We start from the raw sequence: 18,922 nt of genomic DNA, 5'->3' as shown, positions 1-18,922 counted from the left end.
TATGTTTGCTTGGTTGAACTAGCCAAAGACGCCAGTCTTGTCACTGCGATCGCTCCCTCGAGTGATTTCCAGTTGCTATGTCCTTTAGCAATGCTGGCTCTAATGATTTATTTTTTATATACTATAGTGCAGTGGTTCCCAACCTTTTGAAGTCTTTGGACCCCCACTTTATCATTACTGGAACCTGGGGACCCCCCCTGACTCATTATTGGAATCCGGGGACCCCACACTGAGTCATTACTGAAAGGACCTAATCTGTTAATATTATTTAGTTTTCTAAGCTGTCGCGGACCCCCTGAGGAGGCTTTGCGGACCCCCAGGGGTTCAGGGACCACAGGTTCGGAACCACTGTTATAGTGCATTAACACAAGAACCTTATTTAGCAGTCCTTTTAGATACATTATGGTATATGTGTTCATTTGCAAGCTTGTCTAACTACACCTATCCACCTGTGATGTCTTTCAAGGTTATAAATGAACTGCAGTGTGTGTAGTGAATACAAACTCACAAAAGAGAGTACAAAAAACATTGAAAAATTCAACGGAGCAGCTTGTATTTATTAAGAATTCTGAAACACATTATCGTTATTTCAGTTGTATTTTGATGGCAAAATGTTAAATATATGATCTTTTCCTCAATGTGCATTGTACCAGAATACTGAGGTTTGTGTCATAATAATCTTTATTTCTGCATGTGCCATAAAAGAACAGATTAAAAAACACAATACAGTAAATAAATAGGTTAAAACTGTAAGGCCAATAAATATTACAATACGGAGCGCATGAAAAGCACTACCAAAAAGACAATGTTGTATTACATAGAGAACAAAAATCATTAAATGAAGATAGAGATAAAACACTATCATTAGTTTTGATCATAAGACCACCAATCCTGGGGGCATGGGTGGGCATAGGTTTCCTAGCTGAAAGGTAATACAAGAATGAATACAGTGCCCACATATCCCCTCAATCATAAAGTGCAAGAATGGTAATGGGAAAGGGAAAACAAACAGATTATTCAATCCGCTTCAGTGGCTTTAGAGCTGACGGTAGATGTTTTATATTTAGACCTGACGCGCCACATAAAGTGAGGGAAACTGGCACCTCAAAAACTATTTGTTGACTGGTATCAATTTGCAGTATCCTATAAGCCTCCTTGTGCTGTCTGGTTCCAAGGTTACGGCAATTTGGAAGAGGACATTTAATCCTGAGATTTTTATAAGCAGGGCAAAATAAGAGGGCGTGGGCCATCGTTTCCAGGACTGACCCGCAAGACGGGCAGGCCGGCCCTGTTGAAATTTGTGGGTGTGCCCAACTGGCAGCAAAATAATTCAAAGGGAGGGTCCCAAACCTAAATTGGATGAATAGAGTCTTGGCAAAAGTGGGCTGAATCTCGTCAAGATATTGCTCTGCTGAGTATTCATCCTTCCATCGAATTAAGCCGTCAGTCAAAGGGGCCAGAGCTGTCCCAGATAACTGGGTGCTAGTGACGTGCTGCATGTAATTCAACTTCAGCGCTGCTTTTTAAACAAGGAGAGACTCCCTCCATTGTTTCCCCCACAAGTTCTCGCTCCCCATTGCCCTCAGGGATTCTCTCACGTACTTGAGCCAAGAAAGCTCGTCTGACCCCAAGATGCTCAATATTTCTTCCAGCCCTTGGTGATAGGATGGCGACTCGGGTGTGGCCCAGATTCTTCGCCAGTATAATAATGGTTTAAAACCAGTCTTACCAGTAATGGTCTGAGCCCCACACCCAACCTAAGGGGAAGCAATGGCATACTAGCTGGAAGACTGTTGCAAGAAGCAGTTCTCTGAGATTACCAAAGGGTTTGCTCCATTATGTCCCAAAGCTCTGGACCGTAAAGGGCTCCGCTCAGGGTTTGCAGGTTATGGGGGTCATTTCAACCCTGGCGGTACAGGACCGCCAGGGCTGAAATGACGGAAGCACCGCCAACAGGCTGGCGGTGCTTCCAGGGTCATTACGACCACGGCGGAAGCGCCGCGGTCGCACCCCCGGGGCTGGCGGTTTCCCGCCACAATGGCCCCAGCGGTAGTAATCCGCCAGGGCAGCGCTGCTAGCAGCGCTGCCCAGGGGATTACGAGTCCCCCTACCGCCAGCCTTTTCCTGGCAGTTTGAACCGCCAGGAAAAGGCTGGCGGGAAAAGGCTGGCGGCCCTGACAGGGCCCCATGCGGCTTTTCACTGTCTGCCATGCAGACAGTGAAAAGCACAACAGTGCAACTGCACCCATCGCACGGCCACAACACCGCCGGCTCCATTTGGAGCCGGCTCCCATGTTGCGGCCCACATCCCCGCCGGCCCAGCGGGGATGTCATAATGGGCACCGCAGGAGTGCGGCCGCATTGGTGGCCGCACGGCGGTTACACGCCCGCCAATGTTGTAATGAGGCCCTTAGTCTGAGTAACAGGGGAGACAGGTCTAGAGTAAGAACCCCTATTTACCTTTAGCAAGTATGATGGTCCAGTTTAAGTCTACGCCTTGCAATGTGAGTGGACCACTCCATGTGCTCCGTGAGGGTCATCCCAGGGTAATCAATGGTTTGCACCAGTTCGAGTGAAGTCCCTAACAAAGCAGGGTTAGATCTCGATGTCAAGCAAGGGTTGAACACCATGAATTTGGTTTTTGCAATATTGATTTGCAGGCCCTTCAGTCTGCAGAAACTTCTGAATTTATTTAAGATTTTCTGAAGCCCCATTGGAGATTTAGACATGAGGAGCATATCATCTGCAAACAATAATGCAGGGACCTTCACGTTGGCTGATCTTGGGACATCACCCTCACAGGAGTTAAGATGGGAAATCAGATCATTAACATACAAGGTGAAGAGGTAGGGGCAAGGACACAACACTGTTTCCCCCCACCCCCCAGAAAACATGGAATGGCTCTGTCACCTCGCCCAACCATCCACATCTGACCTGAGCAAAGTTAGACTTGTGAAATCTTACAATAACACCAGGACGGTAGTTAGGGATCCCCGTATTGGCTAGCACTTGCCACAGCGTAGCTCGTGTAACCAGGCCAAAGGCAGACCGCAGGTCCACAAACATGACATCAGCCAACCACCCCTAGGGCCATGGTTTTCCAATAAATTAGCTGAAGCCTAAACACCTGATAGATAGAGGAAGTACAGTACCAACAACCAGCTAGCAGAGGGGTGAGTATCTTGTTGACCTCCATCCAATCAAGTAGCCTATGCAAGATAATTCTGCAAAACAGTTCTTGAGTATTATCTATAAAGCTGATGGGCCTATAGCTAGAGGGGGAAAAAGGGGAACTTTTTTTTATATACGGGTATGATTTCTGCCCCTGCCCAAGATGGAGGAATAGGTGTCCCACATATAATAGCATTAAAGAATAAAGTGAATTATGGGCCCCAAACGTCTCAGCACAAAACAAATTCCTGGTGATCTTCTCTAATCCTGGTGCCTTATTGGGATCTGTCTTCCTAATTGCAGAGCACACTCCCTAAATCATAATGGGGGGTACATTCCACTCTCTGCCTCACCACTTAATCCAACCGCAGATGGACTGGGTCCCATCGGGGTGGAAATGCACTCAACTAGTTCAGAATACAAGTCAGAGAAGTGGGAAATCCAGGTAGCTGTAGGAATGTTACTGTCTGTGGGGCAGACACCCTCCTCGCTCCCAGTGGCTACTAGGTTCCAGCACCCTCCTTGCTCCCAGTGGCTACTGGTTCCAAAAGCCACGTTGATCACCTGCTCTCACAGCGGCCAACAGGCCTTCATACCTACTTTGGTCCCACTCCATTTGGGCCTCAGAGATAGCTCATTTATAGGCTGCCCTCCTAGGCCTTATCACCCTTCTGTCCTGTTGTTTGATTGAGTCAATTAGTTCTGGTTTAAATAAACAATACTTGAGGCCCGCGAACATTAACATATGGAAGTATCTAAATTTTCTGGAGAGTGGTTGCCTGGTCAAGGACCAAGTCCTAACGCAGCAGTTGACCTAAGATTCCCTCCACACGCCGATAAATTGGCCCAACCTGTTCCAACGGGCGGGCCATGGCGCTCCACTTAAATTTTCAGGTTAGGAATAGACCAAACGTAATCTCCTTCCACCGAGAGTTCAAGACCATTGCTATCAAAGGGCTCATAGTGACAGTTGAAATCCCCTCCCACAATTTTATACACCCTTTCAGGGAGGGATGTCAGATGTGAAGAGAGGAGCTCAACTGCTGGAGTTTCCTGTTTATTACCAACATGTCTAAAATAAACATTATAGACCAGTGGTTCCCAACCTGTGGTCCAGGGACCCCTAGGGTCTATGAAGCCTCCTCAGGGGGTCCACGACTGCTTAGAAAATGAAATATTATTAACTGATTAGGTTCCCAGCTTTCAGAAATGACTTAGTGGGGGGTCCCCGGATTCCAATAATGATTCATTGAGGGTCCCTGGGTTCCAGTATGATAAAGTGGGGGTCCACAGAAGTCAAAAGGTTGGGAACCACTGTTATAGACGTATAACACAAAGTTTGGGGAAAAGGTGAGTTTTAAATACAGGGCCACAGAAATATTGTACAAAAACATTGATGGCCAAAATATCAACAAGGTAAAATATATATAAGGTTTACTATACTTAATTCTTCTACATGTAACTTGATGATGCCTATACCTTTAAGCTACACAGATGCAGAGTTTGGAATAGTAAATCCATATTACCAATATACACTTACTTCCGCTATATTTTTGTTGTCGATATTTTTGCAGCAATATTCTTGTAGCATGATATTTCTCTAGTCGCTATACTGACATACAATCAAACTCCTGCCTGTACACTTTAAGTGCTATTCATTAAAGTATAGCTGCCCCAGACATTAGATTTAAAGCAATGACTGCACTGACCGCTGCTGGTCATCATGTCTTGTCTGGAAAGAATGAGAAGATAAAGCAGATCAGTAAGTTTGTGGGTCCATGTTATGCACCTTGTGGTGGCTATCAGATGTTCAGGCTTTGAATCCCAGTAGCCCAGACAGTTGTGATGCATTTAGGTTTTGATGTCCTCTGTTGAAGACATGCATAGCTGGATGCTCCTGCAGAATCCCGCAGGAGGGTGGACAACATGGAACCCGTTGGGTGAAAGGGACAGTAAATCTTGTAAGAAATAGATGCAAGGAGCAAGCAGTGAAGGGCTGATGTTACAAGATTTGTGAGGCTTTCAGTGCTCTGGCTATTGAGTTTACCCTTGAGATGCCTCCGGCCATCTCGATTGGCAAATGCAGATAGATGGGAGCAGCCAGAAGGGTTTTGCTGACTTCGCAACTTCCTGGTAGAGATTCCTGCTAACGTGGAAGGGGCTGAGTTCGCACAGCTTCCAGGTAAATGTGGAACTTAACTACCTAAAAGTAGTATGAGACTCTGCACCACTCATGAACTCAAAGTAGCTTGACAATATAAAATATTCCAAAGGGGCCAGGGGGTGAAAGAGAATGAATGTATGAGGGGGTAGATGGATGGAGAGATGTAACCAGAAAGCAAATAGAAATGTCATTACGACAGTACACATAATTATTTTACAACGAGGTACAGAAGTGAGAAGTGGGCTGCCTTATTTAAGGCTTGTTTATATTTCAATAGGAGCCACACCGTACGTTTGAAAGCAGACTGTCCCGACATATTGCTTGAATGTCTCAGGGTTCAGATGCAGTTTTGATAGGGGGCTCTTGAAATAATCCAGTACATTAATATTGCAAACAATATCTAACGTGATTATTTCTTAACAAAAGAAACTACATTTCTGTAGCAACCAAACGCACAGCATTCCTAACTCAATATAAACAACCACAAGTGAAAATCTAGGCAATGGCACAAATGTTGTCCACCGTAGCTCACATGTCCTTGTGAAATGTCATATTTCAAACAATATTTGGCGGAAAGATATGATCTGGAAGAACCAATGTTCTACCTCCTGTGTGCAGTAGCTCAAGGGTTGCACATTACCTTTCAAACTCCCCAAAGGCTAAGTGAGTTCAGTAGAAAACATCATTTTAGTAGCTGAAATACATTTCTATGTTGTCTGCTTCCTATGATCCTCTTTCTGCCAGGGCTGGTTCCGGTGCAGCCATCGAGGGGAAAGAATGCAGACAACGACATCCGGAGCTGGGCCAGGAGCTGAGAACATTTAGGCTAATGTGCTCATGGCAGATGTTTGCAGAGAGTAGCCCTCTGGAGATGAAACTGAGAGCATGAGCGGAGATTTTCGCACCCTAGAATTTGTCTCGCTTAGCTTCCCTTGTTCATTTTTACTGATGACAGTTTTAATTGAAGCTCTTTGCCTTGAAAAGCAAATATTTATTCTGATGGACGCAGACACATAAAAAACAAGGATGGCTCGGTTACTGCGCCAAACTGTTTTGTAGGACAATTTAGTCCCATTTATCTGTAAGCAAGACTATTATTTTTAAACTGTAAGCAATTTTAATGCCTGTCAGTTTATGAAAAATTATATCCAAATTCCTTCTTTTTTGCCAAAGGCATTCATATGATTAAATACGGAAAATTAATCCTCTACAACACTTACAAGGCTACACATTTGAGCACTCTGCCATATCTGTCAAACAAAATAAAGGTCTCCGGTTTACCACCTGCTTTGAGTGTGGAGGGCCAGGGGAGACTGTTTCTAGGTTTATGGGGCCCCTGTGAAGTAGCTGTTTATTGGGAGGGGGTACGCATGTGCTGATACCTGCAGTCCCTGCCTGCAGCCTTACCGGGTGCAGATGCACCCTGGGTAAAACCAGGCCTAGCGCTCTTGCACCTGGGATTAGAGGGTGTGGTAAAATCACACTGCGTGGTCCTGGGTGCATCAACACTGCGGACCTCAAGATCGCCCAAGGCGGTATTCCTGGCACTTAATAATGAGGGTCTCGGTGGTTGTCTCCCATCATCAGTCTGATGTCCATCTTTGCACTGATCCTCTGCATTGGTGCGCCTACAACTGCTGATTCCATATCACAGCCTTCTTGGTTGTGCCATGAATGTTCACTATCCTCCACCTCTGACATCCTGCTGGCACCTCAAGCCAGCCTGCTTGACCCGCAACACGTTAGGGAGATGAAAGGCTCTGTGCCTGGGGGATCCCTCTCATCCAAAACCACAGATGTCTATCAGAACTGACCACGCTGCTGCTCATGATCGGAACAACAGCCAGAAACCACCCTGCAGCACTTCCAGGTCTGATGACTCAGTGTATGAGTGCATGCACTGCCCTGAATCTGTGTTTGATTTCATGGTCAAAGAGTCAAACCTCTGCAATTCCACTCAGCCATTCATCCTTAATAAAACATGTTTTTGAATTTATAGATCAGACTACCACCCAAAGGTCTCTTGGACCTATAACGTTTAAAGAGTTTTAAGAGCCTTTCTGAACTGTAAGTGGTTGGTCATTGGTTGGAGTTTGTGAGGTAAAAAGTTCCAAATATGTGGTATTAGGACAAAACAGGCTCAGCATCTAAGGCGAGTCAATAAAATCAGCACCTCCGAGTTGAGTAAAAAATAATCTCTAATGTTCAGCACTAGGATACTTTGTGGGATGAACATATGATTTACATGTAAGTGTTATGTTACAACTAGCAAACTTTCTGGCAAAACGTGTAGCCTTAACATGGAAGGCGGCAGCAGTGCCCCCGTACCTCTGCTGCCGACAAACCTACTTAGGTGGGAAACACCGGAATATGAGACACTAAGATATAGAGAGAGAGAGAGAGAGAGAGAGCAACTTGCAGATCGGTACATGGGACACATTTCTGATGGCCCTAGCCAAGAAGATGGACCAGAGCACAACAGAGAACTTATGGTCCCTCATCTAGATCACACAAAAAGTAATGGCACCACTTGACACATCTACTAAAAATACAATGGACAGTTGATGGTCTGTTGACAGATTGAGCAAAATACTGAGGGCATTAACCAGAGGCACATGCCCACCAAATCTCACACAATTATTACAATAGCTGAGTTTCTTGGACCACAGATGCAGTTCACGGGCAGATGATTCTTGTAGTTGTGCAAGTGACTCAGGTTGTTTTGGTGCTCCCTCGTGTTGAAAATGAAAGTTCCCATATACCTACTAGCTAAAATGAACACTTTGCAACCAGTCATTGACACCTATTTTATCTAACTTCATAATGTTGTTTGTCACTGCCACTCTAACATGTAACCTATACCTGCCTACGGATGCAAAACAACTGGTTGATCAACAGATGTATTGATACCACAGTTTTATATTTTGCGAAAAATACCCAATAAAGAGTTATTTTAAAGACAAATGTTAACACAGGTGCCTGAGAATCACAGCCCTCACCTGAGACCCCTGGACGTACGTGTGTGTGTCCCTCAGCTCTGTGGAATGGTCTATGATCGAACCAGCTAAGTTGATGCACATATCTAAGATTCTGTGCTTAGGTTAAACTCTGTCTACTGTATCCCTGTACCCTATAGATACGTATGAATAGTTACAGAGCAATCGGAGGGGTTGCATGTTTCGATTAGTTGCATGTGTTTGAAGCTTTGGCTGATCCATCTGGCTGCTCGCTAAAATCAGACTATAACGCGCATGTGCAATGTAACGGGTCTGGCATTTGCTTGAGCTAGAGCAATTATCATTGTACACTCCTAATCGGACTTTTCTTGCCACATAAATTTAAAATGAAAATAAAACAGTTTCACATAACTAACTGGACTTTTATTGCCATATAAACTGAAAAGTTAAAGTTTCACATAAGTGAGCTGACGGCCACCATCAGTGCAAAGCAGACACACAAAGGGAAAAAAAGTTAACTCTTAGTGAAACCTATCGGCAAAAGAGCAATTATCCATGTAACTGCCAAAAGTGCAACTATCTACGTAACCGGCATAATAGGGTCAATGTCATGCAAAGTGCTCGACTTCAGCCCAGCGAGATCGCACTGTGAAAAAAGAGAAAAAGTAGTCCACAAACCGGACAGAAAACAGCAAGCCTCGTATGTTTTCAGTACTTGGACACTGCGCTCGAGGAGGGCTAACCACCGGAAAAGGCATGACGTATGCATGCCTTCCACTAATGAAAGCAAGCAGATTTTAAAAGGCAAGCCCACGTACCAAAGAAAGAGACTGACGTGACACGGACGGGGCTCCGAGCCCTTTTCTAACTACTACAGCGTCTCGCAAGCGATAAGCATGCGCAAGCGCATGCTAGCGCAGGCCCGACCCTAAAAAGGAAGTACTTTGCAATTCAATAAGCTTTCAGCATTGTGTGGCTTTGTGGCATCAGAGTCTATGGCAATACTTGTGACAAGGATTGCATGATTGAGTTAGGTTTCACAGGCTATGAGTCTGACACTTATGTTAGGGTAAATCAAGATACATTATCTCATGAACTCATGGTGATAGTTTTGAAGTCAGTGCGTAAAAGAAGGCAGTAGTTCAGGGCCGCTATGTTTGGTGTGTGAAGCAGTGGGGAGCGGCAGTGCAGTCACAGCACCAGTTTGTGGCACCGACAGGATCTGCCGCACAGCCTCAGCAATCATCCATTTTGGGAACCAAAGAAGGCCTTTAAGTGAAAGGAATAACCGGAAGGTGGGCTTTCAATTCCATTGAGTGCTTTGGCCAACATGAAATCTACCAGTTCAGCGCCTCAGTGCTGACTCTAATTTAACACATGGAGGCAGTGCAGAGGCGGGGAGGAACCATACTGAGGACCCACGGAGACGGCACTATTCCAGGTGAGAGTCTACTCTGCCCTGGGCACCTCGCTCTCCATTTGAGCGTTTAATATATTATAAATAATGGCATTTGTATTCCATATGGATAACAATGGAGTACTGAAGAGTGATGTTAACCCTGGAATTGTTTACAAAAAGACGGGTAATAACAGAGTTTTGGATCGTGTGGATGTTTTTTTGTCACTAGTAGCCCATGTGGGTGATGGAGACTGGCTCCGGCCAGTACTGGCATACCTCTCAGCTCAAGGAGTCTCCAAGGGGGATGAAGTTAACAGCTTGTGAAGCATACCTCCTCGACCGTATTGAAACAGTCTACAAACAGGGTGAAGTCAGGTGTTTATGACAGTGATCCCTTAGAGTCACACATCTCAACCAGTGCAGTCTTTAGGAGGGAGAAGTCAGGTGTTTGAGTGATCCCACTGAACCATATATCTCAAACTATGGAGTCTCCAAGGAAGAAGAAAGTCTTGAATCATACAGCTCATACCGTGGAGACTCCAAGGAGAGTGAAGTCCAATGTTTGTGCTGGTGACCCACTGAAAGTCAATGAAGCTCAACTACTTTCTGAAGTATGGGATAATGTGACACCAGTTAAGTCTACAGAGGAAATTAAGCTTGCTTAGAAGGTGAAAATGTTATCAACGTGGTCACACTTGCCAGATGACAAGGAGTTGAGCAATATGAGAGTGACACCTCCAGGAAACTCTTTTAGTTGCCTAGTTTCATTAAATTCCACATCCATGTTCCTAATGTGAGCTCACAGTAACAGTGCTGGTGCAGAATGCAAGTTTGCAAGCGAATCCACAATGTTAGTCATTCTGCATTGGTTGTTTCTTTTCTAGAGCTACTGTATTTCAGTTCACTCCAGGTTCTCTGGGTCGCAAACCTCGCTTTTTTCTACAGTAATTTTTCTGTTGGAGCGCTGAAAAGCAAGAGGTGCGGTATGTACTGTCTGCCATTGCGTGGTTAGCGTGGATTTGTTGGTAGTTGGGTTGAGCACGCAAGCGCTCTGGCCTGTTGTAATCTCTCAGTGGGCTTTTAACTATGCATACCGCACGCCCACCACTATTGCTCGTTCATGGGCTTGCCCCTCCTTGGGTTAGTTTTGTAACCACCTTGGCCATCGACCCTGTTCAGTGGATAATTGCACAATTGCTGATATGTTTGACTGCAAACAAACGTTTTCTTTTTGTGTCTCTCCTTTGCGCTCATACTCATGGTGGCCATGGCGCATTGAATCGGATCACTTATGTCAACTGTTTTACTTTTCATTTTCAATTTATGTGGCAAGAAAAGTCCAGTTAGGAATTCACAATGGCAATAGCTCTAATTCGAGCAAACGCAAGACCCATTGCATTGCAAATGTTTCTTTTCATCAAGGCGGTTTTCAACACACGCACCAGTCTCCCACCTGCCTCTTCCACCGGTGAGAGCGCCGCCAGCACACACGCGTCACCCCCGCCCCTCTTTGTTCTGCTGACCTACATTTCAGAATTCATTTATTCATCTTACACTGCGCTTTTTGAACGTGAAGTGAAACACACAGCAAACCGCCAGAGGTAGTAAAATCACAGCCCCTTCCAGTGGCGCAGCTGGAGAGCCTGACAGGAAGGAGGACTGCAATAAATCACCCACCGCCGCTGTCAGGGGTCACGACCCCTGGGTTCCGGTCACATGACATCCCCTACCCTAGGCCTGCAGACAGGAGGACATCGCTCCATCTGTGCTGCCTGTCCCGTGAACGCTCATTCACAGTGTTTATAGTAGTCACAAATGGGCTCCACCACCTACAAAGTCATCACTTACACATATGTAAAGTGCATGAAATTTGTGAACGGTAGACGTGTGCACTCGGGAGAGCTTATGGCATAAGGGCCAGAGCTGCCGCCTTTAAAGCGGAGAACCAGGTGCGAGTCTTGGCTAGGGCTTAACAGCCTGTGATTCTGGGCAAATCACTTAATCTCCCCGTGCCTACAAAAGAATAAATGTGTCCTTGAGTAACGTAACTGGTGCTAATGTAAAGCGCTCCAGTACCTTCGGGTTGAGTTTGCGCTATATAACATTGCAAAATATATATGTACACTAAGAAAATTGCATACGTAGTTTAAAAATCCTTCTACTGAATGGAGTTTCAACCTGGTGACTAAGGAGAAGCATAATAAATAATGGTGTACACTCCCACAATGTACCAAAAACAACAGAAGGTTTGACAGATCACAAGTCAGAGCTTTTTTAGGCCGAGCTTAGCAGCACGCTTGCGCTGCTTTTCCGATGTGTTGGTATGTATCTGGGCTTTTATCCACGCCCACCACTATCACTCGTTCGTGGGCTGGCCCTTCAAAAATCCTTTGATGACATTGGTAAATGGTTTACGTTTGTCCCTCCTTGGGGAGGTTTTGTTACCACCTTGGCCATCGCTCTTGTTACATGGCTAATTACACTTTTGCCGGTAAGTTTGACTGCGAGCGAACTTCTTTTTCCTTTTGTGTCTCTCCTCCTCACTCATGCTCATAGCAGCCGTGGCGCTTTGAATCGACTCGCTTATGTAAAACTGTTTTACTTTTGATTTTCAAGTTATGTGGCAAGAAAAGTCTGGTTAGGAGTTTACAACGCTAATGGCTCTAACTCAAGCAAATGCGAGATCCCTTGCATTGCAAATGCTTGTCTTTCCTGGTTGTAAAGCAATGCTAGCATGACCTGGTGTAAGTCATGCTAGCATTGCTAGCATTGGTTTCAGAAAGTAACAGGAGACACTGTTGTCCTTTGAGATAGATGAATTACTTAACAGGATTTTGGGGGCCTGGGTCAAACGTATTTTGGGGGCCCCTGCTCAGAGCAGCTTTGAATTTATGATCCAGTTTCATCTCTTTTATGCCCTCTTTGGCCAGGTCACTGCCAGTGCACAGGCACACTCCTCTAAGTTCTAAAGTTGATACATCTGATGTTCTGGGATAGTGAGGTGTGTTTTCAATATTGTAACACAGCAGCAGCTCACTACTTCAGATAATCTCTGTGTCACCCTCCCATTTCTCAAATGTGACCTCCTGTTTTAATCTAAAATAAACGTCTCTATGGATGTTGCATGAAACATAAGCAGGACATTGCTCTGCAAACTTTCTGGAATAGACTCATACATAACTCACCCTAAAAATAAATTAAAGGAAAACAATATTTAAAACAATCTGTTTAAGAAATATTCAAGGTCACTAGGGCAAGACTGCAGAACAGAACTGGCTCTATCAGGGGCCCCATGAAAGGCTGGGGCCCTGGGCCAGAGCCCACTTTGCCAATGCCTTAAGCCACCTCTGTTACTCAGTATGACAAGTGCCTCAGTGAGGGAACCTCAGTTTTCTCATCCAGTTAGGTATTTTTCGAAAGGAATCGCTACTGATTAGTGACGAAGAAAGTTCAAAGATATAGGAAAGTTTTAGCAATTTTAATCTGTGCTCATGCAGGTACATTTAGGACTAGAAACGCTCTAGGGTCTCAGCATAATTCACAGTTGCCTAGGTTGCTTTACTAAACCTTATACATGAATGTTGTTTACAGCAAGCGTTACAAATGCATTAAATGTGTCTATACACTTTGACAGTACAAATGTGGTGTATCTGGAGTGCTGCATTACATTTCAGTAAATCCTCATGCATAGTCTATATGGTACCTACTGTGCAAGAGGCATCAACTAATTTAAGCTCTACAGTGATTATTCCAAACCTTCATCAGGACAGGGCTGTTAACAAGCCTTTTATCCTGACTTCAGGAAAGAAACCAAGGGATGTGCTTTTAGAAAACTCTTCAACATCTGGGGCTTCTACAGTATATTTTCAGGACTGCTTTGAGGCTTGTGTCCCAGTGGCGGCCGACAGCTTTAGGAGGGAGGGGGGCGGGAAGGACAAACACACACACACACACACACACACACTCAGTCTTTCACACACAGACACGCACGCACGCACGCACATCGATTAACAACACTCATACCATTCAAACATGCACGCTCGCACCAAACATTCATTTTAAAAGATCGCACACACTCATTCTTTCATACACACACGCACGCACGCACATCCATTAACAACACTCATAACACTCAAACATGCATGCGCGCACCAAACATTCAATTTAAAACATCACATACACACACACACACACACTTACCTTCAGCCTCCAGGTCCCAGGAGGGTTGGGACTGCTGCCTTCCCTCATTGGCTGACCTTAGGTCAGCCACTAAGGGAAGGCAGCAGTCCCAGCCTCGTCACAGAGTGGGATGGGGTCAGTGAGACTGCTGACCCCACCCAACTCTGTGACGGAGTGTCACTGATTGACACTCTCCCTGGGCGCTTCAGGGATTAAACTGAAGCGCCCAGGGAGAGTGTCAATTGGCGACGCTTTCCTCGTCACCCAGGGGAGGGCCTCGAGGCACCTTTGCTGAGCCGAGGAGGTCACGCCCATAGGAGCTGTGACCTCCTCAGCCCAGCAAAGTTCAGCTCAGGCAGCCAGGAGTCTGCGCAAATAGCGTATGTCTGCTCCTGGCTGTCTGAGCTGAAAATGAAGAGTGTCTGTCAGGCTGACCTTTGTTCAGCCTGACAGACACTCTTCATGAGGGGTAAAAGGTGGGGGGCGTGGCCCCTCCGCCCTAAAGGACGGGCCGCCACTGTTGTGTCCTTTAATTCATTGAATGAATGTGTCTCTTTCTGGACCCAGCAACTCATGCTTAGAGGTACCTCCATTTATTGAAGTGCTCAGATGGGAAGACATAACCACTCAGCCAGGATACTGAAACTTACATGAAATTAGCAAACTGCTTTGGGCCACCTCATAAACACGAGTGGGCCGGTCTGTCCAACAACTGACACTAAGGACCTGATCATAAGTGGGCTGTGAAATTCAAATCCCTGGGCAACCCTTGTCTGTTCTTGGACTGGAATCACAAATTCTACAGTAACCTCCACAGCACACGGGACTTTCCCCAGGTAAATTTTGGCAAATCAAACCTGCGAAAATTTACCAGGAGGAAAATACATGGTAACTACTGAACCATGAAGACTTTGGTGTGGAACACACTACTTTTGCATACAGTTCCCTACTTTTCCGTAAAACTTAGAATCAGAAGTATTTCCCACACCCAAAAGGTACAGTACCCTCGGGTATCAGCATTTACTGGGTGCAGTAAATACGTCATCCCATTCTGACTCACTTGTAAACAGGGCCTTAAAATTGAAAGTGTGTTACGTAAATCATGACTTTGACTTAGGCAACTTTGAGAAAAATAATTTTTGATTCGAGCCTCAGGCACCTACATTTCTAAATCAGCTCATCATTGGGCAAACGTTGGGTGGCTCAAAAGGAAGAACGTACATATATGAAGTCACTGTTAAGTTGAGATAGTAGGGGAGAATTAAGTGCATACTTCTCCAGAAGCCAAGAAATTGGATGGGCTAGATGTATGTGGTTGTCTATGTAGCTAACACTTGTCTTGTCAAGCACAGGCAAAGCCAATCAATACCTCTGACATGTGTATATTAAATGTACGCAGATGGAGGAAACTCATAGTCACATAGAGAGATCACAGACATGCATGCAGATCAAATCATACAGTTGATAGATAGAAAAACACGAGCACATAGAAATACGGTCTACAAGCAAACACACGCACAAACCAGCAAATATTTGTGCAGCATAAAACACCCAGACCAGCACAGAAATATAGGTATACACAAACTTCTCAACTTGAGCCATAACAGGCATGAGTAACTCAATCACTCCTGTTTCTTAATATTGCCCTTTTTTGTATTACAAATTCAGGCATACAATTATCAGAATGCGCAGACAAAAAGGGCAGGATAAGCTATTCAAGTGTGTAATTGGGGAACTTAAGAATGTCCCAGAAGACAAAGACGAATATTATAAACCCTTTTTTGTAATGCATTTTAATTATTTTATAGAAAATCAGAAAACTATTTGTGGGTAGATAACAAATTTAAGGTAAACAATTGAATAAGTGCGTTTGGGGCAGAGGGACTGAAATGCCATGCCAACTGGATGGCACACTTCACTTGAGTGTGGAGTATAGTACAGGTACATATGTGTAAGCGAAGCATACAACATTATGTCCCTGGTTTCATTGCCACATAAAGGGGCACCTGTAATCTAATATGTTGGAAATCCACCAAAGCCTGTGTCCCAGTTTTCCATTTATATTCCATGACATTCGCAGTTGCTTTCCAAAGAACTTTCGTGTACACACAAAACATACATTTAATGTTTATGATGTTGACAACTTCATTTATTTCCCTGCCTTTTTAAGGTTGTATTGGTACTTGACACAGACATATTTCGGGGTTGGTCTGTTTGGAGTATTTATACTTAAAACGTGTTACTCAAAATACAATCATTTAATCACATGAAATAAAATAACAGGAGTTTGGTAATTTTCATTTGAAAACGTCAAAAGACTGTAATTGGCAACCAAGATATACAAAGCTTCAAAGTCAACAGAATGTTCGGAAGTCAACAGAAATGTTGTGGACTACAGAGAGGAAAACTGGAATTATGCGATTATGCGATTATGCGGCTGCTACGTTTTCTGCATAGTTGTAGATGTTCCACCCCTAATCACATAATGCATTATCTGCTGCATACTTTGCAATTTGTACACAAAAAATGTGTTTCTAGCTCAAACTGATCAAAAGTTACTACAACGCTGACAATGGAAGATTCTATGCAAAGATTAACTAGTCATCTTTCAGTTGCTAATTATACTTATTAAGAGTTAAAATGATACTAATGAGGTCTAACCTTTGCCCAGATAATGCTAACATGTGTAGGAAGGAATAAATATTCAAGTGAATACGGTGCATAAGTTGTTTTTCTTGCCACATAATTTAGTCAACTCAGCCTCATAATTTTGGCATCCACTTCCACATAATTTAACGGGCCCTGATTATGGCTTGAAAGAACGGAGGTACTGCCCAGGTTACACAAATCATACGGATTTAACCTTCAGGCAGGACACCAAACTCTCGAGGTATGCAGACCTTGACAGAGGTTGCTCTTAATACAAGTTCAGTATTGACACAGGACAGTTATCCTTCTAGTTACACACATCATACAGGCTGAGTCAACACTCCTACATGGCACTGGGCTCTTACCAGCTCAGGCTACATGGATATCCCTTGTGTCACAGAAACTGCAGGCCCAGACTTCCGACGCACAGCTATCAAACATTATGGAGTTTTCTCATGTTTTGGATACTGATTGTGCCCCGAGGAAGAAACCAGACCTGCTAGGTTTTTAGGCAGAGAAACTATCAAGTTAGAGAGATTACATGAGTGTAAGCTTCAGAGGGAAACTCTGTCTACCAGGCACAGGCTACAGGCCCAGGCAGCAGTGGTTCAAGTAACAAAGGTCTTATAGACTCAGGCCTTCTGATCTGTCCCAGAGTTACAGTGAATATACATACTCAGTCATCAGAAAACAGAACACGACCACGTGTTTTCCATGCTTTGCACAGCCAACCTAGCCTTCAGATTGTGAAACCTACATGCATAGGTCTCCTCCAAAAGGACTTCCACAACCTTACAGTAATCTCATCGGGCCAGGGCGTTGGTAGCAAAGCTAACACTTGTGTTACACATGTTACATGCAGAGGCGTTTCACAGTATAGTTACCCATCAAACCCCGAGGGTCTTACAGGCACAAGCCTATGACACCAGGCGTGTCACTCGGGCTATAGTGCTCTCACAGGCTCAGGAATCTGACAGTAAAATCACTGCTCAGGCTCGCAGATTGTATAGGCCCGGGCCTCTTGCTGTTGAACACCAGAACCAGCCAACACCCCGAACCTGTGTATCCGGAGTGTACAGGCCCGGGCCTCTTGCGGCTGTGCACCAGACCCAGACAAAACCCCTAACCGGGGTATCCAGGGTGTATAGGCCATGGCCTCAGCAGCCGAGCACCAGAACCAGCCAACACTGCTGTGTATCCAGAGTGTATAGGCCATGGCCTCTCTCGGGCTGAGCACCAGATCCATCCGCCACACCTAGCCTGTGTATCCGGAGTGTACAGGCCATGACCCCTCTCGGGCTGAGCACCAGATCCATCCGCCACACCTAACATGTGTGTCCGGAGTGTACAGGCCATGACCCCTCTCGGACTGAGCACCAGATCCATCCGCCACACCTAACATGTGTGTCCGGAGTGTACAGGCCATGACCCCTCTCGGGCTGAGCACCAGATCCATCAGCCACACCTAGCCTGTGTATCCGAGTGTACAGGCCATGACCCCTCTCGGGCTGAGCACCAGATCCATCCGCCACACCTAACCTGTGTATCCACAGTATCTAGGCCCGGGCCTCTCACAGCTGTGCACCAGACCCAGTCGACACCCCTCACCTGTGCATCCAGGTAGTACATGCCTGGACCTCTCGTTGCTCTGCACATGAACGAGCCAACACTCCGAACCTGTGTGTCCAGAGTGTATGCACCAAAAGCGAGGGGTGTGAGACATGCAATCTTCCTAATGATGTGTCTCAGCCGGTCCCGGGAGCGGTGATGGGTGAAGGGGGCGCTGCTTCCCGAGCCGCCCTGCAGCCAGCCCGCACAGATGGTCCGTAAGCACATTGGAAGCAGAGGCCCGGGGGATTAATCCACTCCGCGGCCTCGCAGATTTACAGCCTCTTGGCTTTCAAAGCTTCTCATTTCGGAAATCTGCAGGTTTTTTTAAGAGGGGGTGATAACTGTTAGATGAAACTGCCCTAAAAAGCCCCGAAGCGTCTGAAATGTGCCATTTGGTCCGATGCAAAACTCTAAATTAATCCTAAAAAAAGTAGATTGGTTTATCTGGACATAAATACATCCTTCCGGACTCGCAGACATACTGCAAGCACAGGTGCACTGTCACACACATTCACGTGACTACACATGCACCGACTCATACCGTCATCTAAACACACACAAGTGATGCGCTTATTCAGTCAGTCACACGTGCACATACGCCCACTCACACAGGCACAAACATACAAAAGAACATGGACACAGACATGAATGCACCAAGTCGGTCTCACACATACATGTTTAACATGCAGGTGCACAGTCACAGATGCACACTCACACCTAGACATTCACAGAAAATAGGCACTTAAACATGTTGGGTACACACAAGTGGACTCGCAAGGGCATACTCAGCAC

General features: G+C 45.3%; 1 protein-coding gene across 2 annotated transcripts in view; it reads right to left on the bottom strand.

Annotated features, from left to right (window-relative positions):
• Positions 1-18,922, bottom strand: part of LOC138295405 (dihydropyrimidinase-related protein 1-like) — a 141,627-nt gene that overhangs the window by 114,656 nt on the left and 8,049 nt on the right. The window contains exon 1 of one of the 2 annotated variants that reach the window (XM_069233674.1): positions 18,128-18,281. The exons of the other annotated variant lie outside the window; for it this stretch is intronic. Coding sequence (XP_069089775.1) covers positions 18,128-18,175 — 48 coding nt within the window. The 5' untranslated portion in view covers positions 18,176-18,281. Of the gene's footprint in view, positions 1-18,127; positions 18,282-18,922 lie in introns of those variants that run through there. 2 annotated transcript variants of the gene reach the window in all.

The sequence above is a fragment of the Pleurodeles waltl genome, chromosome 5 (genome assembly GCF_031143425.1).
Source record: "Pleurodeles waltl isolate 20211129_DDA chromosome 5, aPleWal1.hap1.20221129, whole genome shotgun sequence".
Classification (NCBI taxonomy): domain Eukaryota; kingdom Metazoa; phylum Chordata; class Amphibia; order Caudata; family Salamandridae; genus Pleurodeles; species Pleurodeles waltl.
This window is presented reverse-complemented; position numbering and strand designations above follow the sequence as displayed.